The 16108-nt window shown below is 37.7% G+C and overlaps 2 protein-coding genes and 1 pseudogene across 2 annotated transcripts in view; 2 read left to right on the top strand and 1 right to left on the bottom strand.

The window, feature by feature from the left end:
• Serpine3 (serpin family E member 3) overlaps positions 1–14955 on the top strand; it is a 28250-nt gene extending 13295 nt beyond the window's left edge. The window contains exons 6-9 of the mRNA XM_028758736.1: positions 5920–6020; positions 11788–11874; positions 12328–12411; positions 14783–14955. Coding sequence (XP_028614569.1) covers positions 5920–6020; positions 11788–11874; positions 12328–12411; positions 14783–14826 — 316 coding nt within the window. The 3' untranslated portion in view covers positions 14827–14955. The remainder of the gene's footprint in view (positions 1–5919; positions 6021–11787; positions 11875–12327; positions 12412–14782) is intronic.
• LOC114613441 lies at positions 547–757 on the top strand (annotated as a pseudogene).
• The window catches only part of Ints6 (integrator complex subunit 6), a 77920-nt gene continuing 66761 nt past the window's right edge, over positions 4950–16108 (bottom strand). Inside the window, exon 19 of the mRNA XM_028758734.1 lies at positions 4950–5049. The gene's annotated coding sequence lies outside the window, so the exon portion shown is untranslated. The remainder of the gene's footprint in view (positions 5050–16108) is intronic.

The following is a 16108-nucleotide window of genomic DNA, read 5'->3' on the forward strand; positions in this document are numbered from 1 at the left end:
AGGTATAGACATAGTTCTGCCGTTGGTTCTCTCTATGTATAATTTAGCTCACAGTTCTGAAAGGCTCTCTGCTCTGTATCAGAACACAGATGATGGCATCACAGTGGCAGAAGCAGTCACAGGGCAAGAAGGGATGTGACAGAGATTTAGAGTCTGCCTTTCTCTTTTGCATAGAGACCCACTCTCGTGAGAACCAACGGCAGAACTATGTCTATACCTCCCAAGGGCTGTCCAGAGTGGACACCTTCTATTAGGCCCAACTTCCCAAAGGCTCGACCAACTCAATACCACTTACCCAGGGAGCTGAGTTTCCAGCACAAGAACCTTTGCAGAAACATTCAAGTAATATTCCAACTATGTAACTCACACATCCAAAGTGAGTCTTGCTCTTCCTTGAAGAAGCTGCTGGTTATCATAAAGTGCAACAGTTTACCAAGGATATTTCCTCACTTTCTTTTTAAAATATGGGATATAGCTTTTTCCCTTTCTTCGGTTCTCCTCTTTGAGTGTTTTGGGTGCTGTCATCCAAGCTGAGTACCCATCACCATGCCTTGGAAAACTGAGGAAATTGAGGGTTTTCTGCTAACAGGCCAGTGGAAGGATGCCAAATCTGTCAAGATTAAGAAGACAAGGATAATGTGAAGTTCAAGGTTAGCTCCAGCAGATACCTTTATAACCTGGTCATCACAGACAAGGAGAAGGCAAAGAACCTGAAGCAGTCCTACCCTGTGGTTTGGCAGTAAAGGAGCTGAAATGAACCAGACCTCTGTATTTGACTATTAAAAAAATCCTGAAAAGTATATATACATATATGAATGATATAGACCATATAAAAGTTACTTTTAAAGTGTACATTGCACTGGAGAGGTGGTACGTTTTTAATATCAACATTTGGAAGGCAGGGGCAGACAGATTTCTGTGAGATAGATAGATAGATAGATAGATAGATAGATAGATAGATAGCACATATTTACAAAATTTTGCAGCCATAAATAAAAATTTTGATTTTCCAAGAAAGTGTTTCACGTAGCCAAGGATGACCTTGAACCTCTAATCCTGCCTGTGGATCCTGAATGCTGGGCTCATAGGTGTGCACCAGAGCCTTTGATTTACATAGTGCTGGGAATCAAACTCATGGCTCCATGCATGCCAGACAAGCATGTTATCAACTATACCCCCAACTCCAAATTCTAAAAGATGTTTATACCAGCCAGCCATGGTGATGTATGCCTTTAACTCCAGCACTCAGGAGGCAGTGGCAGGTGGATCTCTGTGAGTTTGAGATCAGCCTGGTCTACAAATTGAGTCCAGGACAGCCAGGGCTTGTTACACTGAGAAACTCTGACTTGAAAAATCAAAAACCAAACACCAAAAACACCAAAAACAAAAAACCACGCATTCATTGGTCATCACTACTCAGTGCTAGACAACCACTATTTTACTCTCTATGGATTATCTCTTCGGGATTTTTCATGCAAATCAACGAACACAATATTAGCCTTTTTATTTGGGCTTCCTTTCCCCACTGAACACAAAGTTTTAATATTTCATCTCTTTTTAATGGCTGAATAATATTCTACTATGTGGATATACTTTATATAAAGTATTGTATATAAAGTATATTCTACATAAAGTATTTAAATATAAAGTATTTATATAAATAATAACTATAAAGTATTTATATAAAATATATTCTATACTTTAAATAGAATATAAAATACTTTATATAATATATAAAGTATAAAATATTTTATATAGAATATAAAATTCTACTGTGTGGATACACTTTAAATAAAATATATTTTATTTAAGCATGCCTTTAAAATGTTTTAAAATGATATAGAATAATATCCCCTCCTTCCAGCAACCCTCTCCCGACCCTCTCCTATGCTTCCCCTCAAATTGTTACTATTGTTACATATAGCAGACAATAACTGCTTGTAGTTCATCTTTTGTTTTGTTTTTCCAGAAAGGGTTTCTCTGTGTAGTCCTGGCTGCCCTGGAACTAACTCTGTAGACCAGGCTGGCCTTGAACTGCCTCTGATTCCTGAGCTGGGATTAAAGGCACCTGCCATCCCGCCCCCTCCCCCCCCCCCCAGCATGCCTGTAGTTCTTTATCTAGGGGTGTGGCCCAGTGAAAACTTCCCCCTCCATGTTAAGAGGTCCATTGATATCATCCTTGTTCTGGTCTTGTTTATGCAGCCAATCTAGAGAAGACTGTTACGTGATTGCCTACTTAAACTTTCTCTCAAAGATCTATGCCTACTTTTCACCAGTTTTGTAGGGTTCACTCTTTGGGTTTTTGATTCACTGTGAATTAATTACTGTAACCTTGACAACTTGAGTGCCAGGGGACACTAACCTCCCTTACTGTAGGAAACTTACATGTAACTTTTACTCTCACAAACTACTAATAGCCTGCTCTTGACTGCTCTGATCCCAATAGCAATAATTATAATAAATAATTATTTTGTGTATGATATATATTATGTATAGCTAAAAATAATTTAGGCCCACAGGAGGCCATGTCACTTTCACAGAGATGATCAACACAGCATAGTAGGGTACTGCAGATGTTTAACAGAAGCGGCTGTAGCGTGACCACACCGGTGTAACACACTGGTGTATGCAGTTATGATTCAGCACAGCAGCTTTGCATCTGCTCGCATTTTCAAGAGTGAAAGGTGCTGCATGTGGCAGTTTCTAAGTATATGCTAAGCTTAACTTGTTCTAACAGGTTTGTACATATCTTCTGGTAGTAAATGACAAATTAGACCATTAGACCATAAGTTTTATGTGTCTACCTTTAGTGTTATTTTCCTTAGGTGCATAGGCTAGAAAAACTTCATAGGCTGTTTCTGTGAGGTTTTCAAATTGTTGCAAACTTTCGAAAAAGGAAAAGAAAAATCTATGTTAAGTGGACCTATGCAGATGAAGCCCATGTTATTTGAGAGTCAACTGCATTTGGTGTAAGCAGAGGCCAAGTCTTCATGTGTTTGTATGTGGGGATCAGCCCAGCATCCTATAACATTTACTGAAAGGATCATTTTTCCTCCATCATATTTTCTTGGTATCACTCTCAAAATTAATTGCTAAACATATGGGTTTATTTCTAATTCTGTTTGATTTCATAAGCATAGATTCTAGTATTCCTGTAGTATTGTATCCTTCTGACTCTTAGAACTCTAGTCAGTCTAGAAATCAGGTAGTGAGTCCAACTTCATTCTCTTCTTCCTAAAGAGTGTCTTACTTAGGAACTATAAGACCAGCTTACCAGTTTTGCTCCAAAACAAGCAGGTTGTCGTTAGACACAGGCATGTCTTGCATGTGTACGTCAGCCGGGGAGTGCTTTGAGCTTTGGGTGTCTTCCATTCAGCTCACTGTTTCTTTGACAGTGTTTTGTGCTTCTAAGTGTTCCTGTGATACTTAAAGCTGAATTTATTTCTAAGTATTTGGCTTATTTCTGGTGACTTAGAAATGAAATTATTTTCTGAATTTTACCTTCACATCCTATGTCATTGCTTTTTATATGATAGCATATCTCAAATGAGCTCTAATAGGGATTTTAGTGTTCATCAATATTTTCTACACACAAGACCAAGTCATCTGTCAATACAGATAGTCACTTCTTTCCTTTTTTTAAAACCATAATTTATTTCACAACTTTTCCATGGCGCTGGGGATTAAATTCAGGAGTCCTTGCATGGTAGGCAAGTACTGTACCACTGAGCTATATCTCTAGCCATCACTTCCTTTCTAATATGGATGCTTTTATCTGTCTTTGTCTTTCCTACCCTCCTGCACAAGGCCAAACAGAAGTGATGAGAGTGGCCATCCTTGTCTTGTTCCTGATCTTAGATGGAAAACTTGAAGGTGTGGGGTTGTAGGCTTTCTTCATCATATGGAAAGAGTTACTCATGTCCCAAGTTGGCTGAATATTTGATGCCATTGGGCTTTTTGTTTGTTTTGTTGGTTTTTGTTGTTTTCAGGAGTGAGGTTCAAGCAAGCTAGAGAAGTGCTCTATCATTGTTCATACCTCCAAGTCCTGTTGTTTTCTTAATCATGAAAAGATGCTAGATTTTGTCAATGCCTTCTCTACATCTTTTGAGATGACCACATGATCTTAATCCCTTACTTTGTTAGCAAATATGTCATCTTATTACCATATCTTGAACATATCTTGCATTCTTACGATAAGTTCTTCTTGGCCATAGCAAGATTTATATGATGCTGGATTCAGTTTGAACCTAACTCATTTTGAGTCAATCCCTACTATGTAGTTGAGAATTCATATGGACTTAGTGATGCCCTTGATAGTTTCTGTAAAGGGCAGGCAGCTTTCTGGTTGTTTCCTTGAGTTACTGTGCTGTCTCATTCCTTCTAGTTCTGCTTCCATAGCCATGCAGGGACATGAAATCACACCTCACCTGTTGCTTTTACTGCACTAAAACAGGATATTATTTAGCTTTATCACCCATCACATCATCAGCTTCAAACAGATTTTTAACTTTCTTAATATTACTGAGAAACCACAGTCAAAACACAATGCTAAGTGCACAGGCTACAAGAATTTTCCTTTATCCCAACCTTATTTAAATCTTACTGCTGTCATGCTTATTTCTCAAAGACAGACAATAAGGAAATAGGGTAAAGTAGCTTGCCACCGAGTTCCTGGTGAGAGGAATCGAATTAAAAAGCCAAGCCCATAGCACTAATAATTACATTTAGTATTTATGTTTTTTGAAAAGGATGTTTTCTGTACTTAAGACAATCTCATAAGTGAGCCAAATATTTTGAAAAATGTCAACGTACCTTTTTTCTAAAGTTATGTATGGTTTATACAAAAGACAATTAAATTCTATTTCTTTCTTTTTTTAATTTTCAAAGACAAATAGCAGTAGCATCCTCTTTGAAGGTTTGCTTCTTGGATGACAAATGTAAAGTGCTTTGTCCTGGGTACGTGTTGGTGTGCTGATTCTTTCTGCTCTCAGTTGTTTAGTGGGCAAACGAAGGCTGAGTTTCTTCTCTGCTGCATATCAAAGGCACATACTGCACACGGCAAACATGAAAATGTGTTACACAGTAGAGAAAGCTACACAAGGTGCTATACAAGGTACTATAGATATTTATTCACATCCACTATGTGTGAGATTCTACCCAAATGGGAGGAGCCAAGTGAGAGTGATGCTGTCTGGGCTGGCTCCACATTCCCAGAGCCCAGACTTGAATTGAGGTGCACCACATTCTCATTAGGTCATCTTGGGCAGGTTTCTTACTTTATGCTTTAAATTTTCCAACTACTGTGTAAGAGATAATAATAGCTATTATATAAAAATGAAGTAACTTCTATGACACTCTCATCATAGTGTCTAACACAGTGTCAGCACTATTCATTTATTTTAATTTATATTTATTAATATTAATAAAAATGAGCTGAGGTAGCTTCTAGGCCAATTATGGTGTCATAAAGAATATTAACAGGAAGCAAAGTTTTCTGTGCATCTTGAGTACAACTACACAAATTGGGCTTTAAGAACCAGGAGTCATGGGGCTGAAACTCAAGTCATGGAATATTTCTTTAGCATGTAGGAGGTCCTGGATCCTATCTCTAGTACCATTTTGAAAAAGTCAGAAAACAGCTGAGTAGGAAGGTAACAGCTGAGGAATGGAGTTATTTAAAGGCGATCAGGGAAATAGGGCTGACCCAAATGAGTAGTATGGACAAAGCAGAGGAAAGTCCAGGGGTTGGGGGAGTCAGATTCATCCCAGGTATGATTCAAGGGAAGGAACATTGAAAAGGACAATGGGGAGGAGACTCAGTGTGCATTGATCTTCGGTTAGAACCTTATACTTCACGTGGTATGTGTGAGAATAGTGTGAATTTTAAATGGCAACTGATCATTTGCTGCTGTTTTGCAGGTTTAGGATCCAAAATCAGTTTGACTTAAAAAGCATTTTAAGATCGTGGGGTATCACTGATCTTTTTGACCCACTCAAAGCTAACTTGAAAGGAATTTCAGGTAATAATCTTTCAATTCTTCCCATCTTTGCGGGATATTATGTTTGGGAGTTTTGCCATACTCTGATTACGGGATCTTTACTGTTTCATAGAGTTTTTGACAGAAAACACTGCAAAAAAGAACAAAGGGGTTAGCTTTGTGTAAGAATGTAGAGCTGCTAAGTCATATTTTGATTAGAACTGGTGGGTGCGGGGTGCTCCTTGAGGATATTAAGCACGATTTTTGGAATGACTTCACAGTGAGTCAAGTGGCTGTAGGATGCAATAAAGAGCCCTCCCTCTGCCATGATCAGACTCTCATGGAGACTGTAGGCAGCACCAGAACTTTCATTATGCCCTCTGCTGTCATGCCAGCATCATGGCCATCCCATTTCTATCCTTTTCTTTCCTGGTTGCCTCCTGCCTTTTGTAATGGACTAAACACACACCTTTCCTTTGCCCATTCCTCAGATTCCCCATGCTTTCATGACATTGCCCTAAGATGCTCTTGTTCCTGGCATCCATGCTCCATTATTTTCCATAATAAACATGCTACTGCTGATCAATAATAGGAGCCATGTTGGCCTGTAATCTGAGCTTTCATCGCACACCAAAAGGAAAAGGAATGCTAACATCTACTTTGGGGATTCCTTGAGGGAACCACTGGCTCAACTTCTGCCAAGTTAGGAGCCCTTCAATTGTTTCTACTCTGCAGATTATCTGTAAGGACAGAACACTGCAGCAGACATTCTCACTGGTCTTGAGACTGATGAACTTGAAAGTTACCATTTTAAACATCAGACCACTAGAACATATGGTACTAAAACCTTGGTCAGAATCTTCCCTCTTAATCACAGAAAATAACAGGAGTTTGATCTTTAAGTCCTGGCTTGTGCTTGTGAGCAAACAGAACCACCCCAAGTTACTTATTAAATAAAGCATAACAGGGAGTATCTAATCAGAGTACTAACAATTTGCTATCTTGGGGCTGTGGGACTTCATAGTAGAGTGCTTGCCAAGTATGCAGAAAGTCCTGGGTTCCATCTCCAACATCACCCTCTACCACCAAAAACCTATCTACCACTTCTTTACTTATTGTCTAAATGTACAGAGATAGGTAAGACAATAGTCAAGTTTTGGCAGTGTCCACAATACTTGGAATACGATTAAACACAAGGCAAAACTGGTGGCTTAGTTGGAAATTTTCCTTATTGACAGGCATGCTTTTACACTGCAGGAAAGGAACAGTAGAACAAACAGCAAAATGATGAGAAGCAGAGAAGGAGCAGGGGACAGCCAAGTTACCCCATTCTACTTTCAATAACGGGAAGTGTTCTCAAGGCTTCAGAGTTCAGCTAATTAGCTGTGGCTAATGGCAATTCTATTACTCTTTTAGTCATGCAAATTAAAAATATTAGGGTGCTGGATTCAGTAACCAGTTACAGAAGGAGGGAAAAAATCAACTTTGAAGCTATTCTTGGTCATGCCATTGTATTTAATGCTTTACGGTTCCTCCTTTGTAATTCCCTACCTCACCCCTCCAACCCCCACTCACAGAATCTGAGAAAAACACACTCAAATGTCAATCTTGTGTCATTAAACAGTAGTGGTCTTCATCTGTATCTTGTAGAATCAACTATAAGCAAAAATACTTATGGCAAATAATGTGAGTTATCTACTGTTTTTGAGAGAATCTCTCACTGGCATTGGGTTACACTACCTAGGGCATTAAGCTATGGAACTTCCCTGACTTTCTCCCTTACCCTACACCTCAAGTGCTCTATAAGCATGCACCTTGTACCTTGATTTTTTACATAGGTTTAAGGTTTAACCAAACTTGAGTGCTCATACCAACTGAGCTATCACCCCAACATATCAAGTCTTAGGAATATCATCTACATGGTTCACATATAATGCAATTCATTTACTTATGTTTGTTCAAACCAACATAATCATAGGCTCACATCAGCACCCCTTAATAATCCAGTCATGTGCTAATGTGGAGCTTACATTCATGATTATTGATGCAACTTAATGATCTTCTTCTACTGTTTTGCTCCTATAGAAGTCAACAAATAATGACCTGTCACCTTTTATTAAATAAACAGCTACTTACATTTATTAAAAATAATCTAAGGCTGTTTTTTGCTACAGTAGTAAAACTAAGTCACTGAGACGGACATCATGGGATGGGTGATAACTAAAATTAATATTTCTATAGATGGCTTGACAACTAATTCTTTCCAGTGGCAAGACCACAAATGCCTGTACCCAAGTAGACTTCTGCCTACTCTAAAGACAGAATCATTGAATAGAGTCATCATTCCTAAAGTGGAGAGCCATCACTCAACTTACCAACTGTATGACACAGCATATTTGTTTAAAAACTTACTTGTATGTGCATGCTGGAGTGGGGGGCGCATGAACACAGCACACATGTGGCGGTGAAAGAAACTCTTGGGAAGTCAGTTCCTCCTTCTACTTTTAGGTGGATTCCAAGGATTGAACTAAGGTCATCAGATTCGTGAGGCAAGCTACATTACCTACTGAACCATCTCACCATCCCATCTGCAGAAGTGTTTGGGGTTTTTTTTTTTTTAATTAGAGAAATGATCTATAAACAAAGCCACTCTCTCTTCAATGAACAAGGGGTTACCAAGTTTTACACTATTGAGAAAACCTAACAAAACCTTTCTTCCAATTCAGTTCCAAAGCCAGAATCACAATTCTCCTGCCCCAGCTACAAAGCATGTCTGCTCCTTCTTGGCATCATTTTATTTAAGAAGTCAGTATTTCAAAGCTCAACTGGGCCCACATGTAGCTCTCCCTCCCTCTTGACACTCTTATTCCTACAGAATACAAAGTTAGTGAATTGTTCCAATCTCTATCACACTGAAGAGAACAGGTAGGCACCTGTTCTGGACAATCCCCTTCCTTAAGGACCACCAGCAAGCTTTGACATAAACTTATGCCTCCAGTTAAGGTGTTGTGAATAAAACCAACACTTTTTGAAAACTATCCTAGTCTTTGCTTTCATATAGAAACTATCTTAGTTTTTGCTTTTATAAGTGGTAGTCAGCTTCAATACCTGCCCATAGTGCAAGCTATATGCTATATGGCCTGAATAAACCAACTTTCTAGAGTGCATGAACTAACTTGAGCCACAATAAGTCAACACTGCACAGAAAGATGTAAGAAGTAGGGGAAGGGTGGAGAAAGCAACCAACTACAGCTAGTTTGTGAGTTAATACTTTTTATATCCTGGGCTAGCTGCAATAATATATTACACACCACTTTTCATTTTTTAGCTAAGTGAAAAGATGAAGATAAACAACTAGTTCTTCCCAAAGGAAATCATCATTATTAAAGAGACAAAAAAAGACTGATTTCCAATCTGTCCTCATGAGGAGCTGAGGTCCAAATGCAGATAATGAGTTACAAATGTGTGGCCAATAGTATTTAAAAGAATGATAGCATCTACCAACCAATGAGGTGGGAATTAAATCCTTGCTTAAAGAACTTCATGTGCTTAATCCTTTTGGATGTACACATCAGCCATTTCTTTGACACATGTATGCACCAAGCATTATTCTGAAAGTTGGGCATAGTAGTAAAGTGAATATGCCATAATTTCTACTTGCTATAGCTAACAGTCTAGGAGGGGAAAGGTAATCCCCATAGGAGGTGCCAGGGAAAAGGAATGGATAGTATGCTGGTAAAAAGGCATTAGAATTCCATATATGCTGACACAAACATGTAATATAGGCAAATATGTTTATAATTGACTATGATGTGCCTTCCAGAAAGTTCAGTTAGTAAACTGAGATTAAAAGGAGGTAGGAGTGGCTTCAGGGTTGAGAGCTATGTACTGCAGTCCTGCTGGAGCTACTCACAGCAAACATTAGCAAATCAGCAGCTCCAACAAAGTTTCCTAGACACAACATAAAATCCACTAACCTGCACCTCCCACATTTAACTAATTAAAGAGCCTGTCTACAGAACAGTATCTATAAAGGATACTGATGGCAAATTTGGGGGAGACAGGTTGTATAACCTTTTACAATGCCAACAATTCAGAAAAGCAAAGGGCAGGAAGAGCCTCACCTTTTCCTGGTTATTTCCTTAGTGGCATAATATTTCAATAGCCACATAACAAAAATAGGCCAACTAGCCAGAGTACAAGATAAAGGAAGAACACAGGCTAGTCTACAAAAATGTCAAGTCTTACCAAAGACAAAGCTTTCAGAGATGTGACAGTTGGTGGCATACTGGCTATGAGTAGTCTAAGAGTTATGCAGACATAGACAATTACTGGACCATCTTAGAAGGATGGGAAGGATACTTAAGCAATTCACATGCCTTACTTACAAAGACACTGAAACAGCCCAACGTAGCCTACTGAAGATGCATTTGTATCAGTCTATCTCACTTCTTACAATGATCCAGATACAGGATTTCCTGTATGTTAGTTGACCAGGGGTTTCAGAGTAAAGCTGTACTCATTTAATCATATGGAAATGTTCAGACAGTGTAAAGGTAATGAAGTCACAGACAGTAAAACTCGACTGGCAAACACACTCTTTAAAAAAAAATCCATTTTAATTTTTGCACTCTTTGCTCAATGGACTAGAAGGAGCTAATCATTAATAGAGAATTTTGTTTCTTTCCTCAAAGACAAGCAGAGAAAGACCACTGTTAAACTAATCTAATTCTCCACTAGTACCAAGTGAATGTCGACTGAGTTCTTCCTGGCTCTTGTCCATCCTCTACTGCCAGCGAAAAGTGGGACAACGGTTTCCTGATATCCCATTGTTTCAGTATCCTAGGCTGAATTCTAGTCTTACATGACTGTCAGGGGCCATCTCCTTGCATGTGCATGACTAGGCAGTCCAATATAACAAGCAAAGCTCCCTAAAGCACATCAAAATGGCTGCTAATATGCAGGTCTCTCTGATGGTGTGCTACAGCTGACTAGAGGGAAGTTTCTTAAATGGAGGGCTGGGTAGAAATGGGCTCTGAGTCAAACAAGGATATTCTCAGTTCAGATGGGGTGTGTGTGATACCAGATGATTTAGCAATCCCTCTGAAACAGATGGGCTGAGCAGTTTCAAATCTTAGTTCTACTCGCTGATGTTCACCTTTTATTGCAACACATGCCATTTCATCTGTGGAGAACTGTTCAATGACAGAAATCTGTCAAGCTTTCTAAGTTCTCAATCCTATTTGCTAAACTTGTCTTTGAAACTGTCAGCATACACATCTAGCTATGATCTCACATTTCTCTTCAGGTTCCAGCCCTTAAGGTGCGCTAACTAGCCAACCAGCACAACCAGCTCCACAGAATGTAGTCATGAACAGCAGGCACTTTAACATTGGATTATCCTCAGAATACTAACCCATGACTTATCAGTGTCTCCTACACACTGCAACCCAAGACAGTCGGGGAATTATCTCAAAAGCTCATTGAAATTATTCCTGGGTTATACTTTGTATAACCCTTGGGAACCTAATGCCTCACCTAAGTTTTAGAAATATAGACTAAAGATTTTAATATTAATATTTAAAATTATGCAATATTCAGTATCTTAATTTGGGGGAGGTCTTACTAAACTTAGTGAACAAAGCCTTTGAGTTGTAGAAAAATAAAACTTGGTAATTTTCTGTACAATTACTCCCTGTATACTTATAGCACTGAATGCTCTGTAAGTTTTACTCGAGTCTTCAAACATACACTATGTGTACAGAAAATGTAAACAAATCACTTTCTGTTTCTGTCACTTGTGAATTAGGCCAAGATGGCTTTTATGTTTCTGAAGTAACCCACAAGGCCAAGATGGAGCTTTCAGAGGAGGGCACCAAGTCATCTGCAGCCACAGGTAAAAGAGCTTAGCCCCATGGAGCTGCTCACCGAGATGTACCCTTGTTGTATCTGCTCGGTGACTCTTTAGTTATAAACCATATCACTTAAGCCCAAGCCCCGGTGTGATACAGCATTTTTAAAGAAAGAAATGAGAGAAAACAAAATCTTATGAAAATCAATGATACTAATGTTTAACAAAGTATCACTGCCCAATCAACAAGAAATGGAATCAGGACAGTATCCCACCTTCAAGAAGGGAGCTATGTCATGGAATACTATTTAAAAAAAAAAAAAAGACACAGGAATGATTAAGTAGTATCTTTCCTCTTTAATTTCCCCATTTGCACTCCCATAATACTACACAGTAAAATGTCATTAAGATGCTAAAAGACAAATCAAGGTCTGCACCTAGGTTATCCACATCTGCATAGTACTTTTCAATGCTGACAGGGCCTGTTCTTTCTCACAGCTGTGCTGCTGCTGAGGAGGTCTCGGACTCCTGCTTTTAAAGCAGATCGGCCCTTCATTTTTCTTCTGAGAGAACACAGCACAGGTACTGATTTAAAAAAAAATGGATTCAGACATTTATGTCCAGCTCTCTAGCAATTTCAGTTTACCTATCCTTTATAATCTCAAATAAAGGGGAATTACTCCATAGTACAAAGGAAACTTCCTCCATGTCTTTTATTTCTATATTCTGTTTATTTGTAGCTAATGCTGATTCTTTTTAGTTCAGTAGACTTCTGCTTCTAGAGAGATTTAAAAAGTCATGAAAAACACTTCAATCAAATCTTGCTTTTCTTGCTGCTGTCCTATTATTTTAGAAAAGATGGTTTCTTCAGGCCAAGATGATCAGAGACCCAGACTCGTATTTTAGTGATCTTTCTCAAAAGTCAATAATTAGTACTTGTAGTACTTTTCTATACTACAGAGCAATCTCAATGCAAAGATGGCCGACACAGGTTAGCCTAGCTAGCACAATAGAAGAAACAGATGTCTCTACGAATTCAGCAATATTGAAAATAGTCCGTGAATTCTTTTCTTTCCTTAGTCTCCCTGTAACAATTACTGGCCTCAAAAGGAAGAGATTCTCAGTAAAGAGTTGTTGGCAATTCTTAGTAGTGTTCAAACAATAGTATGGAAAAAGATTTTAAAAAATCAAGCCAAGGTGGACCTACTTTAACTAAACATCAGGTATCACTTTTATTTGTGGAAAGAATATTGAAAGTTAGAATGAAAATTAGCATAGTTTAACACAGATTGTTAAAAGAAAAATACTGTCAACATCATTTTATCTGAGAATCATTTGTATAGTCATATTTGTGCTAGAAATCAAAAGAACATTTTGTGACAAAAGGATGTGACAAAAGGATTCTCTGGAAACTGATCTAGTTGGGGATTATTTGAGGACTGGGAGTTCATAACAATGTCCACTTAGTATTTCACCATGATTATCCCAACCCCACAGTGACTGTGACTAGACAAAAACAGCACTGATCACTAAGAGTAGACAGCAGAGAGTCTGTAAAAAAAAAAATTGTAACACAAAAAGCAAGTTTTAAATTAAACTCTCAAAGCTAAAAGCTCATGTCCAGTAAAGGGGACAGTTAGAAAACAAATAACAGATTCTTGAATTCAACTGTATAAAAACCATGTAAAGCTGTTAGACTAGAAAGACACACCACACTTTCAATAATAGAATTTTTACCACTCTAGTATCAGAATGAAAATACATGTCTAATCAAAAATCAGTTCCCTAACTCACCACAGATCTTTGTCCCTGTCCTCGAGGTTTTTCTTTTCTGGACAGTGGTTGTTCACATTACCCAAGGCAAAGTGGATAATTTTCTGATCATATTACTGAAGGGATTTTTAAGTTTCAGCTGGGGCTAGAAGACAGCCATGGTTAAGAACATTTGCTTTACTTGTAAAAGATCCAGGCTTGGTTCCCAGCACCTACATGGCAACTCCTAAGAGTCTGTATCTCTAGTTCCAGAGGATCTCACACCCTCTTCTCTTCTGGCTTCTACAAGCACGAGGCACACATGTACTGCACTTACATACATGTAGGCAAAACACTTAAAATAAAAATAACCTTTAAAAAAAGTCTTGGCCTTCACTGTTAAAAGCTTACCAGTCTTATACTGATATAATGAATCAATTAACAAATGGGACACATAGGGAAACATTAAAAAAATTATCTAAAAACTCTAACATTAACCTTTTGGAGAGTACTTGTCCTGCACAGCATCATTCCATGATCTCAAAGAATAAAATACCCATCCCCAAGTATATGCTCCCTTGTCTGTGCTAACAAGGATTTTGTAGAAACTTTACTCATTTAACTAACTTGCCTAACACTTTTTTGAAAGGCAAAAGCCTAAGATGGATGGAATCTTAAGCTTTAGTTTTTGATAGGCTGCAAATTTTCAGACTAAGTTTTAATATCTAATATTAAAGATGTAAAGAGTATTATGCCAGACAGAGAAACAGAAGGAGCGGGGAGAAGGAGAAGGCAGACACAAAAGATCCTGTTATTTTACACTCCTTGGGGGTTCATTTTGGAAACTGTAGTAAAGGCAGCGGATCTGAGCATTATTCAACCATGCCTATGACATGAGGACCCTTCCAAGGACAACCCAGCCATGTGCTTAATATAATTCCTATCTAAATGACTTCAGTGTTCCCACTGATCTCACTCTTAATGAATCTTAATACACATAATTCATAACCACAAAGTTAATCTGAATTTTGTATAGTTTCTGCTGAATTAGCAGTGTGATTACAGGCAATTATTTTAATAATTCCATCTCTAAATTATATCTTCATTTATTTCCAGGAATTTTGAAGAGGTAAGGAATGTTTAATGAATTGTTTTATGAAAATACCACAAGTCACATTAAATGTTTCTTCTTTCTTTACAGGGTTTGTCTTCAGTATTGGGAGAGTTTCAAATCCCCTTGACTAAAATAGCAGACCTCAAGAATGTTTTCTCTATGTATGCTTTTCTTCATAAATATTTACAATTTCTTTTAAGGGTATGTGATTTTCAAATATTATTAATCTAAAAATAATTCAATTAAAAAAATAATTTGAAAGTTTTTTTTTAACCTTGGTTATTCCAAATCTAAAAATTCTAACCTTTTCTACTGGTTCCCTCCAAACACTAAAAGGCACAACAGTGATCTATGACTATGTGCATGAGTCAGGCAGGACACAGGGTCACATCCTTAGTAAAGATGTGCAGCCCTGTAAGAATGGAAGTGCCAGATATCCTGTGCATCCTGTGCAAATAACAGGGAAAGAAAATGGAGTAGAGTCGTCTTAAGTCTGTTTCCTCTCCAGTTAGCTTCTAAATAAGTATGAGAGTCAGAGAGCAGACTAAGAGATCCCCTCTGAATCATCATATTATAAACTCAAGTAAGCACGGCATGAGACCAAATTACGGCATACTAGGCATCTCCAAATATGATATACCCTAAAGCTACCACATCCTAACTAATGGCTAGACTTGAATGCCATCTAAATCCTGTAAGAAGGATTGAAAGGTGTTAAGAAACTAATAATGCCAACTCATCTACTTTTAAAATTGTTCTAAAAATTGCCCATCTGTCTATCTGCCACAGACAAAGGTATTACCATTCTCCGGGCAAGAGTGGAGTATATTGGCATTGCCAACAAAAACTAAGAACATATAGTTAAAAAGACAATGCAGGCTATGTAACACAAAATTACATTAGTTTAACAAATATTAAGTTGTGTATTTTTTTAATGCTAAAAAGCAAGGCTTTTAAAATTCCATTGTTTTAGAATGTTTTTAAGTAGTTACTTTAAATGTGATTATTTCCTAAACCACACAAGAGTAAAATAGAGCATTTATTGATGGAATAACAAAAGTGCTTTTCTTAAATATTCTTCAAAATACATTTGTACAACTTACAATAATATATCCAAAATAACTGTATATACAAAACATTACCTAGTTTTTAATGTATGTGCTTTTTTTTTCCCCAAAAATTACAAAGTAACCTGTTTTTAATTTTTTTTCTTTTTTTGGCAAAGTTCAACCTTAACAGAGGTGACAATTTTAAAGGTTGGTTTAAGAAAATATAACCTGAGGGAAACTGACACGCAAGAGCCAATGACAAGCAGATGATTTGAAGAACAGTTTTAGTTTGTTTAAAGAAAGAAAGAAAGAAAGAAAGAAAGAAAGAAAGAAAGAAAGAAAGAAAGAAAGAAAGAAAGAAAGA

This window comes from Grammomys surdaster, unplaced genomic scaffold, assembly GCF_004785775.1.
Source record: "Grammomys surdaster isolate TR1022 unplaced genomic scaffold, NIH_TR_1.0 126219, whole genome shotgun sequence".
Classification (NCBI taxonomy): domain Eukaryota; kingdom Metazoa; phylum Chordata; class Mammalia; order Rodentia; family Muridae; genus Grammomys; species Grammomys surdaster.